General features: G+C 34.1%; 1 protein-coding gene across 6 annotated transcripts in view; it reads left to right on the forward strand.

Annotated features, from left to right (window-relative positions):
• TDRD3 (tudor domain containing 3) overlaps nt 1-23,768 on the forward strand; it is a 122,415-nt gene that overhangs the window by 80,437 nt on the left and 18,210 nt on the right. For all 6 annotated transcript variants that reach the window (XM_038569701.1, XM_038569704.1, XM_038569705.1 and 3 more), the window contains 6 exons: nt 580-721; nt 8,769-8,840; nt 11,014-11,163; nt 17,956-18,096; nt 19,832-19,988; nt 20,637-20,762. In XM_038569701.1, the coding sequence (XP_038425629.1) occupies nt 580-721; nt 8,769-8,840; nt 11,014-11,163; nt 17,956-18,096; nt 19,832-19,988; nt 20,637-20,762 (788 nt within the window). The remainder of the gene's footprint in view (nt 1-579; nt 722-8,768; nt 8,841-11,013; nt 11,164-17,955; nt 18,097-19,831; nt 19,989-20,636; nt 20,763-23,768) is intronic.

The raw sequence follows: 23,768 nt of genomic DNA on the forward strand, positions 1-23,768 counted from the left end.
AATTAATAAACTTTAAAGTAAATAATTCTCTTTTGATCTTTAACCAGATAATTAACAAAAAAGAGCATGGTTCCGTATGGATTATGGTAGCTCAAATAGATATAAAATTTCTAGGATTATTACTGGTCAGATATCTTTTTTTCTGTACTGAAATTTAATTTTGCACATAGAGTATCATTGCCATGCATAGTCAAAGCTCAGAGGAAAACATGACAGATCTTCCATTTGCACAGCATGGCATAGTTGAGAAGGTACTTTTGTATCTCTTATTCTACTTATCTTTAGTACAAATTTGTGAGATATGATTTTTATTGTCCACATTTTTTTTTTTAATGGAGAAACTGAAACTCATTTGTCAGTAAGATAAAATGTGATAGCCTTGTACCTGGTCTTCTGACCTCTTCCGTGGTGATTTATTCACAATATATAGCCAATCTCCTCTGAAAAAACATTTTTTTTTTGTAAGAGTGTGTTTTGAAAAACTTGACTAGATTGAGGACTGAATTCCAGTTGGGGGAGGGAGCTTCAGTGTGTTTTAACTTTTTTTTTTTTTTTTTTCCCCCTTTTTCTTTGCTTTAGCCTGAACACACCACCTGGAACTAAAGTGAAGCTCTCGGGCATTGTGGATATAAAAAATGGATTCCTGCTCTTGAATGACTCTAACACCACAGTTCTTGGCGGTGAAGTAGAACATCTTATTGAGAAATGGGAGTTACAGAGAGTAAGTGTAAACTAAGAAAAATGGCTTGAACTTTTAAAAAAACTATATTCCTTTTATTGCATTCTATGTTTTAAGGAAATATTCCCATAATGAACAGTAAAACCAGTCTTTTGTGTCAGAGTTGAATCAAATGGAACACAGTCATCTTTACAGAAAACTACCTACCTTTGTTTAAGTATATTGTTTTGAGCAGATGTCATTTTTCAGTATTTGCTATATTTTATTACATATTTTAAAAAGTAATTCTTTACTGACAAGTTTTCAAAACTCCCAAGACACCAGTTATAAACTGTGTATAATGTATCCGTGTATAATTCTGCAAAAAAATAGTGCTTGTGAACATATGTGAATATATGTCTATTTGTCCTATGTACAACCACACATACATACAACTGAAAGCAATTAGTATGTAGTATAGAATTTCACAATAGCAAAGAGGTTTTTTTTTTTTTTTTAAGATTTTATTTATTTATTCATGAGAGAGAGAGAGAGAGGCAGAGACACAGACAGAGGGAGAAACAGGCTCCATGCAGAGAGCCCGATGTGGGACTTGATCCTAGGACTCCAGGATCAGGCCCTGGGCTGCAGGCAGTACTAAACCACTAAGCCACCCTGGCTGCCCCTAGCAGAGAGATTCTTAACTGCATTTGTCTTCCTAGGCACTTTAGTTTATGCTTTCCCTATTTATGTTGATGATATCTTCATCCTTCTGGTCTATCTAGGTTATCTAGTGATTATGTCTCTAGTTTGTTTCCAACAAGAATTCTGTTGATCCACTGCAGTCAGATCTTATATCAGTTCCTTGCTCTCCAGTTCCATTGCTATTGCTATAGTTTGTCTTTTCTTCTTTTTTAGCTTATTTTTTTATTTTTTGAAGATTTTATTTATTCATGAGAGACACACACAGAGAGAGAGAGAGAGAGAGGCAGAGACACAGGCAGAGGGAGAAGCAGGTTCCATCCAGGGAGCCTGATGTGGGACTCGATCCCGGGTCTCCAGGATCATGTCCTGGACCGAAGGTGGCGCTAAACTGCTGAGCTGCCCTTATTTTTTAATTTTTAAAAATACTCACAACTTGATTATTTTAGTTTAAGTTTTTTGCATCTCTTTTTTTTTTAATTTTTTTTTAAAATTTATTTATGATAGTCACAGAGAGAGAGAGAGAGGCAGAGACACAGGCAGAGGGAGAAGCAGGCTCCATGCACCGGGAGCCCGATGTGGAACTCGATCCCGGGTCTCCAGGATCGCGCCCTGGGCCAAAGGCAGGCGCCAAACCGCTGCGCCACCCAGGGATCCCCTTTTTGCATCTCTTATTTGGATTATTGCAGTGACTTTTTCACTGGTCTCTCCAAATTTCCTTTCTTCATCTTCTGATTTATTTTATTTCTTCAAGATTACCTTCCTTCAGCATCACGCAGAACACATCACTGCCTGCTTTTATTTCAAATGCCTTAGTTTGGATTCAAGGCTGTTTACAGTCTAGCCCTAGTTCCAATTTTCCTTTTTAACTTTCTAAATTATTTTGCATGGATTTTGCTCTAGCCAAATCTTTCTTTGATTCTCTATGCTTTCCTCGGTTATACTTTTTTGGGGAAAAAAAACTTTTCTCAATTTATATCATTCATCTTAATTTCTTTCTCCTGACACCTGCCAAATTGCCCCCATGCTTTTTGACCCTGGTCAAATGCTTACTTCTTCACCAAGTGAAGTAGTTGCACCTTATGGAATTCTTAGAACATTTTATTTGTATCAAAAAACACATTTATTTTTACCTAGAATTAAAATTATGTTTACTTACATCCTTTAATAGATTATAAGCTTCTTGAGGTTAGAATTGTTTGTGGCTTTGTTTAATTGCATGAATATTTGTTGAACAATCTGTAGGTATTATGCTGGACTCTTCTCATCAGTATACCATGTAATCTTCCTAACAGTATTATGAAAGAGTATTATGTCCATATAGATCAGAAAATGGACTTAAAGAACTGTTAAATAACTTATTTTATGATTAGAGAGCTCTTAGACTTCCCATATCTCTAAAGGAAAGCCTTGATTCTTACATACAAAAAACTTTATAACAATTGATGGTGGAATGAGTGAATTACAAAGCAGATAAAACTAATTACTCTTTGCTAAAATTGATGTTCTTGTGCTACCCTCAAATCTTTCCTATTATCTACAATGAGCCAAGGGAGCCTAGCAATAGAAGCTTTTGCTATTTTATGATACCTTATTCTTTTCTATTGTCCTAGTTTGAAAGTGCCTCTGTTTGGGAGGTAAATAGATAAAGACATTTAGGCACATTTTTATTCCTTAGTACTCATTACTTATGATACTAATGAGCTACATTTAGGTCTGCAGTACTATGCAGTATAAGATAATGTTCCATAACTGCATTGTTTAGTTAAAATGTTATAAAAGCAAGTAATTCAGAAGTGGCTTGATAGTTTTACATAAATAGCCAAGTTTATGAACTCTGAATTTCCCAGAGAAATCTCACCCATTTCATGTAGCTCTTTCTTTTCCCAAGTTAATAAATTGTATTTTTATTATTAGAGATTTTTAAAAATGTGTTAAGATGCAAGTCAGATCTGATCTCAAGTCAGATCAGTACCTTATATTATTTTCCTAACCCCAGCCAAAATTACCTCATTAACTGTAAAGTCAGTTAAACATTCCTAGAAACTTCTTCACCCCTAAAACACACACATACATATTGATTATTAGTAGTTTGATAGTTGTCCTTGTAATGTTTTATTATATCGTTTGCATTTTGTTTCCTGAAAGCTGTTAATGTTTCTTGTTAGGAGGCAATTAAAATATACATTAAAAAGCATTTAAAAACATCTTAATATGATTATAGTTCTCTTTGGTTTCATGGTTGTTGTTGCTGTTTTGATTTGGTAACCATAGTGATATAGAAACCATGGAGAGTTTAATTACTTAATAAGCCTCTGGCAGGTAGTACACATAGAAGTCAGATGTACACACAGAAACCATAAACCACAGAATTAATTTTGGAAGAGGGCCCTGTTTTGTAAAATAAATAGCGCAAGGGGACATTGGGCAGTATTTAAACTGTGAGCACTTGTTGTAGCACACAGTTTAAATGAATTGGTAATAGGGGATGAAAAGAAGAAAAACTCAAACCTCAGAATGTTTTGTATGTTGGATAAAGACAAGTTCTAGAGAGTTCTGAACCAGATGTAATTTAAGAAGTAATGTAGTTTCTGGAACATTTTAGTGCCCCCTCACCCTGTTCCCATGACAGATTTGTATTTGTATTTTTTTTCTTTGTGTGTGTATGTATGGTAATATATACGTAACATTAAATTTAACATTGTAACCATTTTAAGTGAAAATTTAGTAGCATTAAGTACACTTATATTGTTAACACAATCATCACAACCATCCATCTCTGGAATTTTTGTGTACCAAAACTTAAATTCTGTACTCCTGAGATAACTTCGCATCTCCCTATAGCCACCCTTAGTCTCTGGCAGTCACCATTCTACTTTCTTGCTCTATGAATTCAACCACTCTAGGTACTTCATATAAGTCTGCCTTATTTCACATAGCATAATGTTTTCAGCGTTCATCCATATTGTAGCATGTGTCAGAACTGCCTGACTTTTAAGACTGAATACTATTCCATTGTGTGTATGTGTGTATATGTGTGTGTGTGTATGTGTGTGTGTGTGTATAGACAGACAGTGTTTTTGTCATTCATCCATTGATGAACATTAGGGTTGATCCTACGTTTTGGCTAATTGTGAACAATGCTGTTATGAACATGGTTGTGCAAATACCTGTTCAGTTTTCTGCTTTCAGTTTTTTTTGGGCATATAACCAGAAGTAGAATTGCTAGATCACATGGTTAATTCTATGTTTAATTTTTTGAGTAACTGCCATATTGTTTTCAACAGTGATTGCACCATTTTATTTCCCACCAGCAATGCACAGGAGATCTAATTTCTCTACATCCTTGCCAATCCTTGTTATTTAATTTAATTTTTTATAATAACCGTCTTAACACGTGAAGTGGAATCTCATTGTGGTTTTGATTTGTATTTCCCTAATGATTAGTGATATTTAGTAGCCTTTCATTGGCCATTTGTATATCTTCTTTGGAGAAATGTTTAAGTTCTTTGTCCATTTTTTAACTGGTTTGTTTAGTTTTTTGTCATGAGTTCCTGATATTTTCTGGATATCAATTCTTTATCAGATATAGGATTTACAAATATTTTTCACATTCTGTGGGCTACCTTTTCACTCTGTTGATAATGTCCTTTGATGCATAAGTTTTTAATTTTGATGAAGTTTAATTTCGTTTTGTTTGTTTGTTTTTTGGTTGCCTGTGCTTTTGGTGTCATATATAAGAATTCGTTGCTAAATCCAGTGTCCTGAAACTTTGCTTCTGTGTTTTCTTCTAAGAGTTTTATGGGTTTAAATTTAGGTATTTGATCCACTTTAAATTAATGTTTTTTGCATATGATACAATTACAGGTCCAATTTCATTGTTTTGCATGTGGATATCCATTAACCCACTACCATTTCTCTCCTTTCTCCAGTGGTCTTGTCCACTCTCATCAAAAATCATTTGACCATATATGCAAGCAAGGGTTTATTTCTGGGTTCTTTATTTTCTTGTTTCATATGTCTGTCTTTATGCCAGTGCCATACTGTTTTGATTAAAGAAATTTGTAGTAAGTTGTATGATTGAGAAGTGTGAGGCTTTTTCAGGATAGTTATGGCTATTCAGGATCCCTTAAGATTCCATATGTATTTTAGGATAAATTTTTCTATCTCTGCAAAAATAATTCTTGGGATTTTTATAGGAATTGCATTGAATCTCTAGACCACATTGAATAGTATTGACATCTTTTTTAAAAATTTTATTTAAATTCAATTAATTAACATATGATATATTATTGATTTCAGAGGTAGAGGTTAGTGATTCACCAGTCTTATATAACACCCAGTGCTCATTACATCATGTGCCCTCCTTAATGCTCAGCACCCAGTTACCCCATCCCCCCACTGCCCTCCCCTCCAGCAACCCTCAGTTTGTTTCCTGTGATTGAGTCTCTTATGTTTAAAATGAGTATTAACATCTTAACAGTATTAATTCTTTGAATTAATGACCATGAGATATCTTTACATTTATTGGTATCATCTTTAATTTCTTTTAGCAATTTTTTATGACTTTCAGTCTCTTTACTCAAATATCCCCAAGTATTTTATCTTTTTGATGCTATTATAAATGGAAGCTTACACCTTGCAGTTGTTTTTTGCTCATTCTGGTTCTCAGCAGTGAGGTCAGGAATTCATCTATTGGTTTCTGGAGTCTGTCTTCTCTACGGGTCCCTCTTTTACAAAACTCTGCCCTACAACTTTCAGTTGCTTCAGCCTGCCTGAACTATGAAATTGATATTCTCAAATTGGTTCCTTGTGCTCCCTGCCTGCATCATGCTTCTGAGCAGTAATTCAGAGCTCCATCTGTTTTGTATTTTTTTTTCTCTTTGAGGGATTATAGGCCTGCACTACTTACTCTCCTATGTCTTAAAACGGTTGTTTCTTATATGCTGCCCAGATTCTTATTTGTTTATAGAGGTAGATAAAGTCTGACTTTTATATATTCATCAGGATGAGAAGTAGAAACTCTGTGTTTTAAATCATATAATATGTATTGAGAGATGGTATTATTCGTAGCTTATGTGAGCTTTTTAAGGAAGTTAGAGAATAAATTGAAATGATTGATTTTGAATAATCCTTTTCTTATATCTAAAGTGAACCTGAGGAAAGGACCCCTAGATAACTCTAGGCATTTGCTGTTTTTGTTTTAAATAGGTTAACATCTTAACTGTAGCTTGTATAGAAATCTGACATTCCTATACAGTTTAAATTATTCTTTGCTTAATCAACTGAGTAGTATTGCTGCCTTTAGTCTTAGCATTCTTTTTTTTTTTTTAAGATTTATTTATTTGAGAGAGAGAGAGAGCATGAGAGAGTGAGCAGGGGGTGGGGGAGGTAGAGAGAGAGAGAATCTCAAACAGACTCCCTGCTGAGCACAGAGCCTGATGCAGAGCTCAACCTCATGACCCTGAAATCTTGACCTAATCCAAAATCAAGAGTCGGATGTTTAACCAACTGTATCACTCAGGCACTTGTAGTCTTAGCATTCTTTATATAAGTTATCTAAAATGTGTAGTATTCTTTACATAATCGAGAACTCCAAGAATATGTTTGAAAAGTGCACATGATTTTTTAAAACTTCTTTCCACCCACTATTTAACAGCATATTTTAAGCATAATATTTTCTAATGATAATTATTAGGGATACACAAAAAAATTTTAAGGTGAAAAGATGTATTAAATGACAACTAGTACTTAATAGACATGTTAACATCTCAAAAATGAAACAAATAGGAGGAGTAGATGACTGAAAGAAGTCCTTCAGAAGATTTCTTATGATGCTTTTGAAGGACTTTATGACGTGAGAAATTATTTTGCTGGGAGGAAACTTTTTTTCCATTTTTATAATATGTTGTTATCTCTCTAGTCTTCAATATAAGAGGAAAAAAGGAAACTAAAATTAGTAGGGTTTGAAAGCTTAACTTTATTAAAGAGCAAGGGGTTGAATAGTTCTTCAAGGTATAATTGGTTTGAAAAACAAGACTTTATTGAGGAAATTTTACTGTAATTAAAAGTAACCTCCAAATCATGAACTATAATAATATGACCTCTTTAAATAATTAGAAATCACTTTTATCATAAGTATCCCTATGAACTATTGCTAGTCACAACATTTTGACACCAAATGTGTGGGATTTACACACCAAGCAATTCTCTCCTTCTCTATAGACACCAAGTGGATGTCCTAAAATTTAATTCACTTCTGACACTACCCAGAGTTAGTACAGACCCGGCAGCTTAAGGACTCAGTCTCACAAGACTGCTCTCCCACTTCAGATGCCAGTGCATATAGTGGGCCTGCCAGGTTACCTATTGTCTCTCCAATGTGGTTACAAACTGGGGATTCCCATGACCCCCTGTTCAAGTTTAATAATTTGCTATCATGGCTCACAGAATTCAGGGAAACACTTTACTTACTATTACAGGTTTATGATAAAGGATGTTCTAAAAGATACAAATGAACAGCCAGATGAAGAAATACAAGATCTAGAAGGGTCCCACGCACAGGAGCTTCTGTCCCTGTAGAATTGGGAGTGCTCTGCCCTCGCAGCACACGGATATGCTCACCAACCTGGAAGTTCCCAGAACCTCATTGTTACGCGTTTCATGGAGGCTCATTATATGCATATGATTGACCAAACCATTGGACATTGGTGATTAGTTCAGTCTCCTCCACTTTCTGATCACATTATTGGTGCCTCTGGCAGCTAGCCCCATCCTGGAGCTATCTGGGGGCCCATTAATAGTCCCCTCATTAGCATAAACTCAGGTATTGTCAAAGAAGCATATTATGAATAACAGAAGATGCTCCTCTTACCCCTATCTCTCAGGATATTCCAAGGTTTTTAGGAGCTCTGTTCCAGGAACTGGGGAAGAAGGCCAAAAAAAAAAAAAAAAAAAAAAAAATATATATATATATATTATCACAAGGTCACAAGTATGTTTTTGGTTAATAGATTTTATGTCTAAAAATTTATTTTGAAGATAATTTCCAGGTAATATTTGTCTGTCAGATTATAGTTTTAATATACTTTAAAGTGAAATTCTTATTAACAATGCTTATTGTCTGGATTTACTCCTTGTTGAGGAAGCATTTTGTTTTGTTTTTAACTATTTTCTCTTTATGGGAGAAGGTTGATAAGTACTTCTGAAAATTGTATGTGAATGTGTAGTTTAGTATGGGAAGGTGGGGAGAGAACCTTTGCCTAATTACATGAAGTGTATTATGTAGTTTGAAATAATCTATAGAAGGCTTTTTTTTTTCCTGTTCCATGTAACCTACAAAAGTAAGTGGATTCCTGGTACATTGTAAATTGTATAATTTCTGTTTCATGACTCGCTTTTCTCACAGAGCTTGTCAAAACACAATAGAAGTAATATTGGAACTGAAGGTGGACCACCTCCTTTTGTGCCTTTTGGACAGGTAATGACTTTCATGTTGGCAAATGAATTTTAATCAGCAAAAAATTGTTTTTCATTTGTATTCAAACAGTGTTTAGTTTTGTGCAGAACTATTCATTTAGAGGTCATGGGTGTTATGTGGAAATACATTAAATACAGAAATTTAATAGTTGTGGAGTTTTTTCTTTAATTAAAATATTGGTGTAGATTCTTTTCTCAAGAACTCTTAACACAAAGATTGAAACAATTAAGAGGCGCACCTGAAGAGCAACTTAATAATGAATTAAGATAGGATGGGGAGAGGCCTTTTTCTTTTAAGAGAGAGAAAAATTCGAAAGTAAGAAGACAAATGTATGTTCTAATTTCCTACTTTGTCAGTAAAAACAAAAGAGGGAGAGAGAAAATAAAAGTATCAACAGAAGGTTGAGACATAAAGGTGAGAACACAGAGGCAGGGAGGGGCATCACTGCACTCCAGTAGGGCCTGCTGTCCCAGCTGTCCTCTCTTGGATTCTGTTCTTCTCTCTTGATCCAAATACCCATCTCAGTCAAGAGCTTAATTTAATTTCTATTTGGTATTTATTTTTTAAACCACAGCAGCTCTGATCCTTCTTTCATAAAAGCTAAAAGTATTCTACTTCCTATTTTTAATCCTCCCTCTGCAAAATGTTACACTGAGGTAATTCCTTGGCTGGTGAGTATCTTGGGTCTTCCTGATTGTACTCAGCATCAAATTGTGTTTACAACAGTCTCCTGCAGCCTTTCCCTACTTTATCCCTGCTGAGTCTGAGAATAATCCCTGTGACAGCTTTCTCTTTGCTTCATGATGGCACCAGCATTTAGCTGTCGGTAATCTTTTTTGTGTTTGCTCTTTATTTTTCTTTGAGAATGCTAGCTCAGAACGAAGATGACTTAGGGATACAAGTGGGAAACAGAAATCTATAGCATAACAGCTTTTTAAAAAAATTTTGGTGATAAAAAGATATCTAGTTGATCAGCAGATAAATGGGTAGAATCAGTTGACACATACTTTTCAAAAATATTTTTGTAGGGTTACTCAAAATTAAAAGTCATTCTTGCATCATGTCTGTTTTGAAAATACTTTAAAAATATGTTGATTTTACCATGCTTTGGAGCAAGACACAGTCAAGATGAGAGGAGGCATGATGCCCTAGAGTCTGATCCATGTTGATACTGTCTCTCTTCTATCAAAGTCATAATGAACCTTCAGAATGGAAACAGAGCATAAACAGTCTAATAATTTGCATTTGAATCTAATAAATCTATGTTTGCAAGAATTTGCTTTCTTCTTAAACATATTGCTGATAAAATTTCATGAATTGCTCAGACTTATAATCTAATTACTTTCAAGAGTCCATTCTGAAAAATTCTTTCCATGTTTATTGTAGCCTTGTACATGGGTTAAAGATAGATTATGCAGAATGTGTTCTGGTATCGACAGGATATATTTACATTGCCAAAAATCTGTATTTATGTAACATATTTGTTTGAGAGCATGTTTTTCTTTTTTATTAGTAAGTTGAGACAAGGTTCATTTTGTAGGATTTTTACTGCTAGGATTGGGAGGGAGAGCAGAATTCAGGGCTTATTTTTCAGCAGTGATAACTTTCTTAATTTGTCTTCTGAAACTAAAAATCGAAAACTTTGTAGCCTGATTGAGAGAGCAGATATGTGTTTAGTTTTTGGTTTATAAATTCAGAGAGAGCTCTTTATATTTAAAATAACCATATTCCTTAACCCTCACAAACATATTGTGGCATAATATGGAAATCAAACTCTTAATAAGAAACTAAACTTATTCTGCCCCCTCAAAAGAAACTAAACTTATATTCTCTTGTACAATAATATAGATTGTTTGAAATGTAAGATTATTTCAAGTCATTATCCTAAAAAAGCAATTTAAATCTCTTGGTTTATTGTATGTTTTAAATATGTGTCCTATTTTAGATGGCCATTTTTATGTAGCTTTACATTTTATTTTATTTACAGTTATATTGACTTAAAAGTTACTTTAATTAATTTTCTACTTTATTTTTAAATCTTTCAGAAAAAAATATATTTTTATGAGTTCTCAGTTGTGACACAAACATTTCTTTTGAGGTATTATTTTCTTATGAAAAACTTGAATCTCTTTTGGAAATACTGAAATGTTTTATTTTTATTTATTGTTACCAGAAGTGCATATCCCACGTCCAAGTGGATAGTAGAGAACTTGACCGAAGAAAGACATTGCAAGTTACGATGCCTGCCAAACAAACAAATGATAATGATGAATTTGAAAAGCAAAGGACTGCTGCTATTGCGGAAGTTGCAAAGAGCAAAGAAGTAACAAACTAAATCATTATAAATTTCTCTTATTTCTTATCAGTATGTTCTATTTAGGTTACTCATAATCATTATTGTCTTTTTATAGAAGGTAACTTTGACATTCTTCTTGCATATTTCATCAGTAGAAATGCCATGGTAACTTATGGAGTCTTAAGCTTACACATTTTGCTCATACATTCTTTTTCTTAATCTCCTTGACAATTCTTTTTTCTTTTTGTAATTTATCTGTGAGAGAGCGAGTGAGTGAAAGAGAGAGCATGAACGGGGGAGGAGCTAAGGGAGAGGGAGAAGCAGACTTCCTGCTGAGCAGGGAACCCAATCCGAGACTCCATTCTGGGACTCTAGCATCATGACCTGAGTGAGCCAAGGCAGATGCTTAAGAGCCACTCTAGTGCCCTCTCTTTGACAATTCTTGCTAACAAACTACCCTTTTCTCCTTCTTCCTTTTCTTCTTAATAGAGTGGCAACTGAACATGACACTTTGCATTATGGCAGAATTAGTTTTGTTAGTTGGGCTAAATGCCACTTCTGAGGAGTGCAGGTAAAAATCAGAGGATAAATCAATGGTTCAAGGATTAACATTTTTGTTAGTTTTCATTCTTCAACCTACTAAGTAAAAAATAATTTTTTCTTTGGATCATATATATTTATATACACATGTAATCCATCATGTTCTATTAACAGCCAAATGGTTTTCTTTTCATTATTTAAGCTTTCCTGCTTATTTGAAATAGGTGTTTTTTCTAGTTATTTATTGATTTTAGACTTTGATAAGATATTTTAGTTCATTAATTAGTTGCTTAGACAGACTTTTCTTAATCAGTGAGATTGAAATACTTTCCTTTATTCATTAGAAGCTTAGCTAGCAACTACTTTCCTATTTAAATTTGAAGTATAAGTAAGAGACTTATTGCATTTTGATTGTTCTTCCTGCAGTGTTTTTCTATTATCAATCTAATGTAGGGCCCAAGAGCACAAGTTCTGGAATCAGACATCCTGGAAGCATATCCTGCTGACAACTTTGCGTTGTTTACTTAGTGTTTTATGCCTTATTTTTCTTCATTGATGAAAGGGAATAATAATGGTACCCACTTCATATGGTTGCTGTGAGAATTAAATCAATAATCTTTAAAACATTTAGAACCCTGTATGACACAGATCAAATCTTCCTTCAACTAAGAGCACTCAATAAATGTAACTATTGGTATTCTTTAGTATTTCCTATGTTCTAAGGTACATTTTTTAAAAATAATTTTTAATGTTTTTGAAATTAATATATTTTGCATAGTTCACATAAAATATATTTCTTCTTTCCCAAAAAGCTATTAAAATTATGAAGTTTAAAAAGAGTATATTGAGTATATGTCAATTCCTTAATGATTATAGGAAAGTGGTTCCTTTGATGTACATTTTTCTCACACAAACTTTCCTCCCAAAATTTTGTTTGATGTGGTTATAGCTATTTGTTAGAATATAGTTATATTGTAATATGCTTCATTTTTTAAAGTCATAATTGATCACATTATATTTTACATAATATTTGATAAGTAAAGAATCCTAGTTTCTGAAGAAGCTTAAAACTTCCCAATTTATATATGAGGGAACTGATGTTGGTTCGAAACTAACTGAACTTGCCTAGTGTACTCAGTGGCAAATCTAGGACTAAACCTATATGCATTATAGTAGATTATCCCTGTATCTATGTAGATTATCCCTGTATCTATATGTTTCTCTATAGAGATAAGTACACCTACATACACACACACAGATATTTATGTATTTATGTATTTATTTATAGATTTTATTAATTTATTCATGAGGGACACAGAGAGAGAGAGAGAGACAGACACAGGCAAAAGGAGAAGCAGGCTCCATGCAGGGAGCCCGATGCGGGACTCGATCCCGAGAGTCTAGGACCACACCCTGGGCTGACGGCGGCACTAAACCGCAGAGCCACACGGGCTGCCTAGATTTATATTTAATCTAAATGTCTGAACAGCCAAATCATATAACACTGTAATTATACTGAAGAGATGTTTTATGATTATCCATATAAACAATGTGGATTTAGTAGAGTCTACTGTACATGATCAAGCCATGATTTTTGTTTATTTTTTTCCTTTATTCAGCAAATATCTTTTGAAAATCTATATGCTAGGAAGTGTGGATTTTTTTATTTTTTATTTTTGAGAGAGAGAGTGAGTGTGAAGGGGCAGGGAGGGGCAGAGGGAGAGAGAGAAAATTTTAAGCAGGCTCCACACCCCATGCAGAGTCCAACACAGGACTCTATCTCATGACCCTGAGATCATGAATTGAGCCAAAATCAAGAGTTGGATGCTTAACCAACTGAGCTACTCAGGACCCTCCTAGGAAGTGTTTTAAATGCTTAGGTTAAATCAGTGAACAAAATAGATGAAAGACCTCTGCCCTTATCAATCTTATATTTTAGTAAAGGAGACAGACTGTTAGCACACTAAGTTATGTGGTAGGTTAGATGTTGGTAAGTGCTATTAGAAGAAAAAATGTAGAGTAGGTTGGAGAGTTGGGAATGCCAGTTGGGGATGGGGTGCATTTTTAAATAGGATGGTTAAGATACAGGTATCTCCCCCAAAATTCATTACAATTCTATAGAAAATAGGACTTAGAAATGCTGTACTGTTAGACAAAATTAAGTCCTTTCTTTGCATTAAAAACCAAAATAAAAACTCTGGAATGTAACTAATTAACAAAGTTTTTTCTCATAACTTATGTTTCTTTTATACTTAATATGCCCAAAGACTTTGGCAAAATTCATCTATTGATTATTCCTATAGAGTATGTTTTAAGAAGCCCATGTAGACATACTGGATTTATACTTAGAAATTCCCCACTTCCTGCACAGTATCTGTTTCTGTCCTTCCAAATGATAAAGTGAAAATAGTTTACCTTTAGCAGTGTTACTAATAATAAAGTTTGTTTTTTTAGAGGTTATGCTTTTTACTCAGAAGATAGTGTTGGTGACTAGATTAGAATGTACAGATGGGTTGTGTGGTCCAAGTAATATGAATAGATATGTATACATGGTTCAATATTTGGATCTGTGTATTTGATTTTGTACTTTAAATGTGACAAATAAACCTTTTGGGAGAAAATAAATAGGATGGTCAGAAATTGACTATTCTTTTAAATTTTGTGTAGTTTACATCCTAGTAAGGACACTAAGTAATATAAACATGCTAAATAAGTAAGTTGCAGATTTCAGTTTTAAATATTGTAATTTGATTAGGTCTCAGGATGATGAGATTTGAGCCAAGACTTGAAGGAGGTAAGAGAATTAGCTATATGGTTATGTAAGAAGAAAAAGCCTTTGCAAAGGTTCAACAGCAGGAGTATATGTTCAAGAAATAGGAAAGTAGTCAGTGGAAGCAGAGAGAACAAAGGGACAAGAAGTAGAATATAAAGTCGAGTGATAATGGAGGTTGGAGGCCAGTGTATGTAGGGCTCTGTAAGCCATGTTAAAAACACTGACCTTCATTGAGAGAGAAATGAGAGTCTTTAAAGGGTTTTCAGCACAGCAGTAACATCAACTTTAAAAGGCTAATTCTGGCTGCTAGGTTCAGAGTAGATTTTAGAGCAGAAAATTGAGTCAGATGAGCTAGAAAATTGTTAAAGTAAGCCGAGGAGGGAAAAATAATGGTATCTTGGATAAAGATGGCACCTGTCTAAGTGGTGCCAAGTAGTCAGATTCTGGAATTTTCAAAGTAGAGCTGTCACCATTTCTGAGATACCAAATGTGGTACATGAGAAGAGGTGTCATGAATGATTCCAAGGGTTTTGCCCTGAGAAGTTGGCAGGTTAGAGTTGCTCATTTTGAATTGGGGAAGACTATAGTGGAATGGATTTGAGAGTAAAGATTTGATATTCTGTTTTGAACATATTAATGTTGAAGTGTGCCTGTTAGACATCCATGTGGCTTCATAGGCAGTGAGACAGAAGAGTGTAATTTAAAAAGTGAGCTTTGGAAGAGATACACATTTGGAAGTAGTAGATATATGAATGCCCTTTGAAAATCATGAAGCTAAATGAGATCATCAAATGAGTGCTGAAGAGAAGAGAAAATGGGGGCAACAAATGAACCCTGTTGTACTAGAGGTTGGATGAAAAAGGTTGAACCAGACAAGGTGCAACCAGGAAGTTAGTGTCAAAACAAGAGAATGCAGAAATTGCATCTTGGAGGAAGGAGTATTGTACTTGTCAAAAGCTGCTGAAAGATCATGTAAGATGTGGTCTGAGACATAATGTAGAGTTGGGGAATTCATTTCCTTTAGATTCCTCTAGATATTCATGTGGATGGTAAAATATACAGTGTTAAGAGAAAGTAAGTATGCAGATATCAGTGGGTGGGTTGATGTGGTGAAAATCTATGCAAGTTCTGTAATGATTATTTCAGTTTTTTTCAGTGAGGAAGTCAGCAAGGTCAACGGTGACATGGAGAAGATGTTGGAGGTTTGAGGAGTAAGAGGAATATGTAAAATAGTGGTCTAGAAAATTGGAAGGGTGGATGGGGTAAGGAAATAAAGTGAGGTTGCTATGGAGCATTAGGGACCCACTTGAGTTTCTTTTCATGATGATTTCACAGTAAATTGTACAGTACGGACAAGATGGTGTCACTCATAAAGGACACCATTTACTTTATGGGTAATGTTTAAGTTGTGTTGTTTCTAGCTATTTATGTTTAGTGAGTGGCAACTTTTAAAACAGTGAAAAGCAATTCTGAAAATTTATTTATCTTATTGTTTAATCCATAAAAATGGAAAAAGAAAATAAGAAAGAAAAGCATCCAGAAGATGGGACTGTTTTACTAGTACCAAAAGAAAAAGTACTTTTGGAGTTATAGAATTTAAATTCCAGAAATATATTTAATTTGGAACACATCAGTGTCCAAGTTCTCAGGTAATTATGTTTTAATATATTCAGTGAAACAGTTAATGTTGCCATGGGTTCTGAGTGTTTGACCATGTGCCAGTTACTAAATTGATCACTTTGTGTTATTGATGTCATTTCATTCTTACAACATCCCAATGAAGTAGGTTTTCTCATCCCTGTTTTAAGAATGAGAAAGCTGTCTTACAGGAGATGGAAGTAACTTGCTGAAGGCAGGAACTAGTAAGTGGCTGAGCAAAGATTTAGTCCCAGTCTTGTCAAGTTCCAAAGCCTATGTTCTTAACTATACTCCACTATATCCCAGTCTAATAAACTTTATGTCACAATAATATGAACTCCCATTTTTCTTTATGGTTTTATAAGTGATGACTGTCAAGACATTCCAAATCTATTGCATAAACCAAAAATTGAATGAATCTAAAAATGCAACTTTGGTCTTTGAAGATGTAGTTTTAATTTTGATTTAAATAAAATATAAATATTGTGGTGTATCAACTACCTAATCAATATTTAATGTATTGTCTGGTTAATGCTTATATCATTTTTCTATTTCTTTATATTTTCATCTGATTCAAAATAATTTCCCAGTGTTATATAAATTTATATCTAGAATGTTTTCTTACTGTCATAATTTCAAAACACATGTAAAACTGTTATTATCACTAATAAAAAAGCAAGTCTTGACTTCTTTCTCTTTTATTAGATCTACTAGAACTATAAGGATATTGCATAACCAGGTGTTTAATTTGATATTGTACAAGTAACAGCAGTGGGCTGCTTTTCAGTCATGAATTTATATCTTTCCAAACTAACATTTTTACATTCTAGTCTTTCCACAATAGTTTTAATAAAAGTAAGATCAAATCAGATTTTCAAATGTGATTAAACATAACTATTCAAATAAATCAGGCAAAATAAGAAACACAGACTTTAAAGTTTTTATATATAGTTGGTAAGATAGCATATTATATAATTAATGTAAATAATAAGTTAGTAAGGAGCATTTTAATCTAGTGTTAAAATTAATATGATTTGTTTACTTTTTAAGATCATATAATCAGGAGCATCCCAGGATGCCTGAGTGGCTCAGTGGTTGAGCGGCTGCATTCAACTCAGTGCATGATCCCAGGGTCCTGGGATCCAGTTCCACATTGGGTTCCCCACAGGGAACCTGTTTCTCCCTCTGCCTATGTCTCTGCCTCTCTGTGTCTCTCATGAATAAATAAATGAAATCTTAAAGAAAAAAATCAGGAGAACCTGGGTGGCTCAGTTGGTTAAGCACCTGACTTTGGCTCAGGTCATGATTTCAGGATCCTGGGAGGAGCCCTAATTCCAGCTTCCTGCTTAGCGGAGCTTCTGCTTGTCTCTCTGTCCCTCCCACTCCTGGTGACTTGCTTTCAGTTTCTCTCTCTCTCTGTTTCATAAATGAATGAATGAATGAATAAATATTTTTTTAAACCTTATTACTGGATCATGAGCATAATGTAATCAATTCCTAGACATGTTTAGTACCTGCTAAAGGTAGACCTGCTTTATAGCTGGTTATATAACCCAGGTCTCATGATATCAGTAAAGTATGGTATCCTAGAATTATTTTAACACCTGATCCATGATACTGGTACTATTTTATTTTCTTCTATATTGTTGTCTGTTTAAGTTTATTTTGATGATTAAAAAGAAGAGATTATGGCCAGTAGATATTTGTTTAAAAATAATTAGTTAATATTCAATTCTTCTCATGTAAAACATAATTAAGATGCTTTTTGGTGCTTCAGTTTTACTAGGTGTTTTAGTTGTAGATTAGTCTTGAGAACTATTTTTCAATGTTATTTACTTGCATCTCTTTTGTCTTTCCCTTATCAAAAGACCAAGACATTTGGAGGAGGTGGTGGTGGTGCTAGAAGTAATCTCAACATGAGTGCTGCTGGTAACCGAAATAGAGAAATTTTACAAAAAGAAAAGTCAGCCAAATCTGAGGGGAAACACGAAGGTGTCTATAGAGAACTGGTAAGGGTAAAGAATCAACCACAAAATTAATGTGTTCTTCCTTGCCTTGCTGATTTTTGTGTTTTCTCATAACCACCACTGACTTTGTTCAGTGTATTATTGATAGATTTTACAATTTTCAGAAGGCTTTTAATAAGGATTATAATTAATTTATGGAAAATCTAAATTATTTGAAAGATAATTTACTTAAGTCTTCCATTTTTCTTAAATTTCTAATGTCCAAATAATGTCTTTTGGAATAGATTGATAAAAAGCCACCAAATTAGAGAATATTTCATAGTGATTATATTCTATAAGATGATGCATCAGGAACATCCTTTCCCTCCCCTTCCCCACATCTTTCTCAAATTTTGTCAGAAGTGATTTTGTTGTTTTGCTTCATTCTTTGGGAAAAATATATTAGAATGAGTACATGTATATTATGGTCTCATTTGCGAAATATACCTTGATTTTTAAGATTAATGGTGGGAGTCAGATTATTTTTGGTATGCTGCAGTGTCCTCAGATACAAGGGAACTGACAAGACTTCATTTTTCTCTGCCTTTAGAGGTTAAATGACTTTAGATGATTTTATCTGTAGGGTACTGAATACGAAGACTGGCTTAAATAATAGGGAATTATTATTTCACATAACTAGAAATTCAGAAGTAGGTGGTTACAAAGACTGATAAATTCAGTAGTTTAACAATGTTGGAGCTCTGGTGGGCATCTCTATGATTTTTTTGGCTTTCTTCTCAGGGTTACAGGATTCTCTGTGTGTTAAATCTTCACACAAAAAGTTCAAAGACAGGAAGGAAAGAGTATAGGCCATTTTATCAGATAAGAAAATATTTTATGAAATGTCCAGAAAATTCCATTTATGTCTTATCATCTAGAGCTAAGTCACATGTCCACTTCTAAATCAGTCATTGGCCAGGGAGAATGGGTTTATAACTATGGGCCAGGCTGTGTCTCCCTTGAACATATGACCATTTCATTCTCTTAAAAAAGTCAATTTTCAGGTTAAAGTAGATATAGTGAGCTGAAAAAAAATATGGTCCTTAACTAAAGTCTTTAAATTTCAGTAAATTGAGAATACTTTTCTGAGGATATCTTGCTGTGGAACATCAGAGCCCAGCAGTTTGGGGTTGTGGTAACAAACACATGAAGGGAGTGACATCACAAAGATGATGGAGTAGAGAGCTCCAGGAATTGATCCCACTGAGGATATAGAAGTATAGAAATATCAATCAAGGAAAATTTTCATTATATAGTTTTCACTTATTTTCAGAAGCTTTATTCTGACACATTTTCCTCCTTTCCTTTCCTTTCCTTTCCTTTCCTTTCCTTTCCTTTCCTTTCCTTTCCTTTCCTTTCCTTTCCTTTCCTTTCCTTTCCTTTCCTTTCCTTTCCTTTCCTTTCCTTTCCTTTCCTTCTTCCCTCCCTCTCTCCCTTTTTTTTCTTTCTTTCTTTCTTTCTTTCTTTCTTTCTTTCTTTCTTTCTTTCTTTCTTTCTTTCTTTCATGCATTTGTAATGGTAGTTGTGAAGTCAGAGAGTACTTGAGGCATAACCCCACATATCATATATATTTTTCCTTGACTGTTGGTATGAAAAAGCAGCAAGTGAATATTGTATGTATGATATTTTTTCCATAAGCAAGAGATGTAATTTTTAGTTAAAAAACAGTATATAGTTTAAAACTTATACCTTGCTTATTTATGGCCATCAGCACAGTTTTGCTCTTAATTTCTTACAGGTTGATGAGAAGGCTCTGAAACACATAACAGAAATGGGCTTCAGTAAAGAAGCATCCAGGCAAGCTCTAATGGATAATGGCAACAACTTAGAAGCAGCACTGAATGTACTTCTTAACAGCAATAAACACAAACCTGTTACAGGACCACCTCTGAGAGGTAGAATTCATTAAGCAATGTGCCAGATAGTATTGTTTGCTTTTCAGGCTGGGGTTTTGTTGGGGGAGAGAAGCACCATAACTTCATTTCTATTTATGATAAGTGGAAGGAGCCCAATTTTGGAACCACGGAGACTTTTTCAAGTTACTCCAAGTCTGTTTGTCTTCATTTTATGTAAAGTAGGTCTAATAATACCTTATTTAACAGAATAGAGAAAAAATGTTATAAAGTAAGTTCTATTAATTATTTCTAGAACTTTGCCCCTTGTATAACTAGTTTACAAACTTTAAAATTAACAAGCACGTGACTTTTACTTAGTGTTATTCTTTAGTCATTCAAGCCTTAATCCTATATTCTTTTAAAGCATAAGTGGTTAAAGAAAAATTTTATAAAAATGAATTTTTTCTATTAAGAGATAATTTACGTGAAGAAATTCAAATTTCCAAATAGATCATTTAGAGAACTAAAGGTGCTGGTTAATATAATAATTTTAAAACTTTTTTATTTAAAAGATATAAAATACACAGAAAAATATGAAAAGAAAGAAATACAAAATCAAACTTAAGATGACTGATGATTATATTTTAGTGGGTTTTCTCCTTTTGTTTTTGCATGTACAGTAACTATGTCATTTCTTCACTTCTTAAGGTAAAGGAAAAGGCAGGGGGAGAATAAGATCTGAAGAAGAGGAGGAACTGGGAAATGCAAGGCCATCAGCACCAAGCACATTATTTGATTTCTTGGAGTCTAAAATGGGGACATTGAGTGTGGAAGGTAGGCTAACTTAAAGTAGATTTCTTTTTAAAAGACCAAACTTGATTTGGAATAATTCAGAAAAAGAGTTTAATAAAGCAACTGATAATATGAACCTTTATCCTGGGTGTTAAAAATTTTAGTTACAAATTTCTTGTTTGACAGAAACAGAACAGAATTTTAATTGTTACATTCTGAAAATACTTAAAGGCAGTTTATTTTGCCCTTGAACTATGTGATGGATAATATCACCAACTCTTTCCCCCAGCTTCACTAGATGATAGATTTAGCTATGAAAACAGATTGTTATGTTGGATAAGTTATTATTATATAATCTAATATGAAATTTTGACTGTGAAATTGTTCTCTCTCTTCTTTCTCCACATATTACATATTATATGAAAATATTCACACGAGTCAGTATGCTCTCACAATATGATGTATTCCTTAACATGATATATTTTAGTGATTAACGTAAATACTGAAAAGATAAATAAGTATGTGAAATGTATGTCTTTTTTCTAAGCATGGGATATAGTAAATATTTTCTAAAATTGTATGTTTTTAAAATATGATTCCAGGGGCACCTGGGTGGCTCAGTGGGTTAAGCATCCAACTCTTAATTTCAGCTCAGGTCATCATCTCAGGGTTATGAGATTAAGCCCCACATTGGGCTCTGTGCTAGGTATGGAGCCTGCTTCAGATCCTCTATCTCCCTCACTGTCCCTTCCTGAACTCCCCCTAAAATAAATAAATAAAATAAAATATAATTCTAAAAAGTTAGGGAAATACACTTTTAAATTCAGTTTTCTCTTTCAGAAATATTTTTAAGTAAATGAAAGCTTGGAGATAAAATTCTTTGATAAATTTGAAGTTTCCAGATTTCATGAAAATGGAAGTTCATTGCTAGATTATATAGAAAAGGCAGTGTGTTTTGAGAAACCTGTTTGATGTAGACAAGATCTGTAAGTAGACACATGCAACAGCAATATTTTCTTGGTTGTAAAGCATAATGTATTGGTCTTCCATTACTGTTTAATAAATTACCACAAAGTCAGTGGCTTAAAACACTGCAAATTTATTCTCTCATAGTTTCTGTGAGTCAGGAATCAAGGCAAACTTTGTTGGGGCATTTGCTTAACATCTCATATCCTGAAATCAAGATTTCATTTGGGGCTATGATTTTGGTTGGGGCTATGATTTTGGCTGAGGCTTGAAGTCCTCTCTTATACTCACTGGTTGTTAACAAAATTTAGCTCCCTTGTAGATAAGGCTAAAGTCCCCATTTTCTTGCTTGTTGTTGCCTGGGTAGTGCTTTCAGCTCCTGGAAGTTCTCAGGTTCTTGCCACCTGACTCCCTCCATTGGCAGTTCACAACATGTTTCTTTGCTTCTATAAAGCCAGTAAGAAAATCTCTACTGCTTCTTCAAATCTCTGACTTCTTGATATTTTTGTTTCAACTTCCTTTATACTCTCCCAATCAGAACTTATGTGATTTTCTTTTATCTTTCTGTCTCTGTACATTTGCTTTTGACTCCTACACTGTCTCCTAAATCATAATGAGATTGAGACTGAGAATAGCAATTTTATGGTGACCCATGTACCTTATAATGCTTCAGTTCTTACAGAACATATTCTATACGAAATAATAGCATTCCATTTGGAAAAAGGTATCAAAGTTAAGATACATGACATAAATACTACACTTAAAAACTAACTCAGTGTTAGAGAGATATGCTTCTGAGGAGACAGAAATTCATGAGCACATTGGCCATACAGGGCGTTGTTTTAGTAAATGTGTTTTACTTATGTCACTTATTAATATGATACAGAATCTGCTAGCATGTGAGAAAAATATGGATACTGTAATATATATATATATATATATATAATATTCTAGATCCTTGGTTTTTACAGGGCATATAATCTGTGACCTTTATAAATTCCTAAATTCAAGAAATTAGATATTTCTAACATTTGTACAGTACAGCCTCTTAAATCGATCTCAAATCTCGTTTCTGCAATCATCCTAACACCAGAGATTACCCCTCCAACTTATATTAGTTTTCTTTCTTTCTTTCTTTCTTTCTTTCTTTCTTTCTTTCTTTCTTTCTTTCTTTCTTTCTTTCTTTCTTCTTTCCTTCCTTCCTTCCTTCCTTCTTTCTTTTTTTTTTTTTTTTTTTTTTTAAGAGAAAGAGCATAAGCAGGAGAAGAGTGGCAGAGAAAGAGGGAGAATCTTAGGCAGGCTTCATGCCCAGTGCAGAGCCCAGTGCAGGGCTCTGTCTCACGACCCTGATATCGTGACCTGAGTGGAAATCAAGAGTCAGATACTTAATGGACTGAGTGCCCCAGGAGCCCCATATATTGTTTTCTGTCATACTTAGTGTCCACTATTTTCAGAGAAGCAAAATTTTCCTTCTTTCCTAGAAGTACTGGGAGGGAAGGCCAGCTGAAAACGATGGGAGATGAGCAGAATGCTTCGTAGAGGAGGTGGCACTTTAGACAAGTCCATGGAGCAACGTTACATTAAGACAGTCCAAGTAGGGGGAGCTCTGGGTGTCCAGGCTTGGAGGCAGCACACCACCAGTTCCCTGTCTTTGAGACAGTGTGAGAGAGGTGGAGAGAGAGGACCAGGGATAGAAGTGGGAAGCTGGGGACAGATAAAGAGGATTGTGTACTAAGGAATTTTTATTTTCGCTAAGTGGCATTGCAAAGCCATGAAAGGGTTCTTGGCACAAGACCAATGAAGTTTCTTTGGTGCTTTTAGGAAAAACATTTTTTTTTTCTCTGTCTACAAAGTGGAAAATGGGATTGAGACTGAAGCGAGACTTCATTCTATGGGTTACAAGGAATTCTTCATTCTATAAATGGATTTTATGTAGTATTTATTTGTAACGGGTCTATGGTTAGTGGTAGGGAGACATGATATAATAAAAGAGCTGTTTCTAAACATTTGGAGAAATACAGGGATCTTGTAGCTCTTGCCCCAAAGAAACTTACTGTCTAGTTTGTGAGGTAGAAGAAACTA

This window comes from Canis lupus, chromosome 22, assembly GCF_011100685.1.
Source record: "Canis lupus familiaris isolate Mischka breed German Shepherd chromosome 22, alternate assembly UU_Cfam_GSD_1.0, whole genome shotgun sequence".
In the NCBI taxonomy this organism is placed as follows: Eukaryota; Metazoa; Chordata; class Mammalia; order Carnivora; family Canidae; genus Canis; species Canis lupus.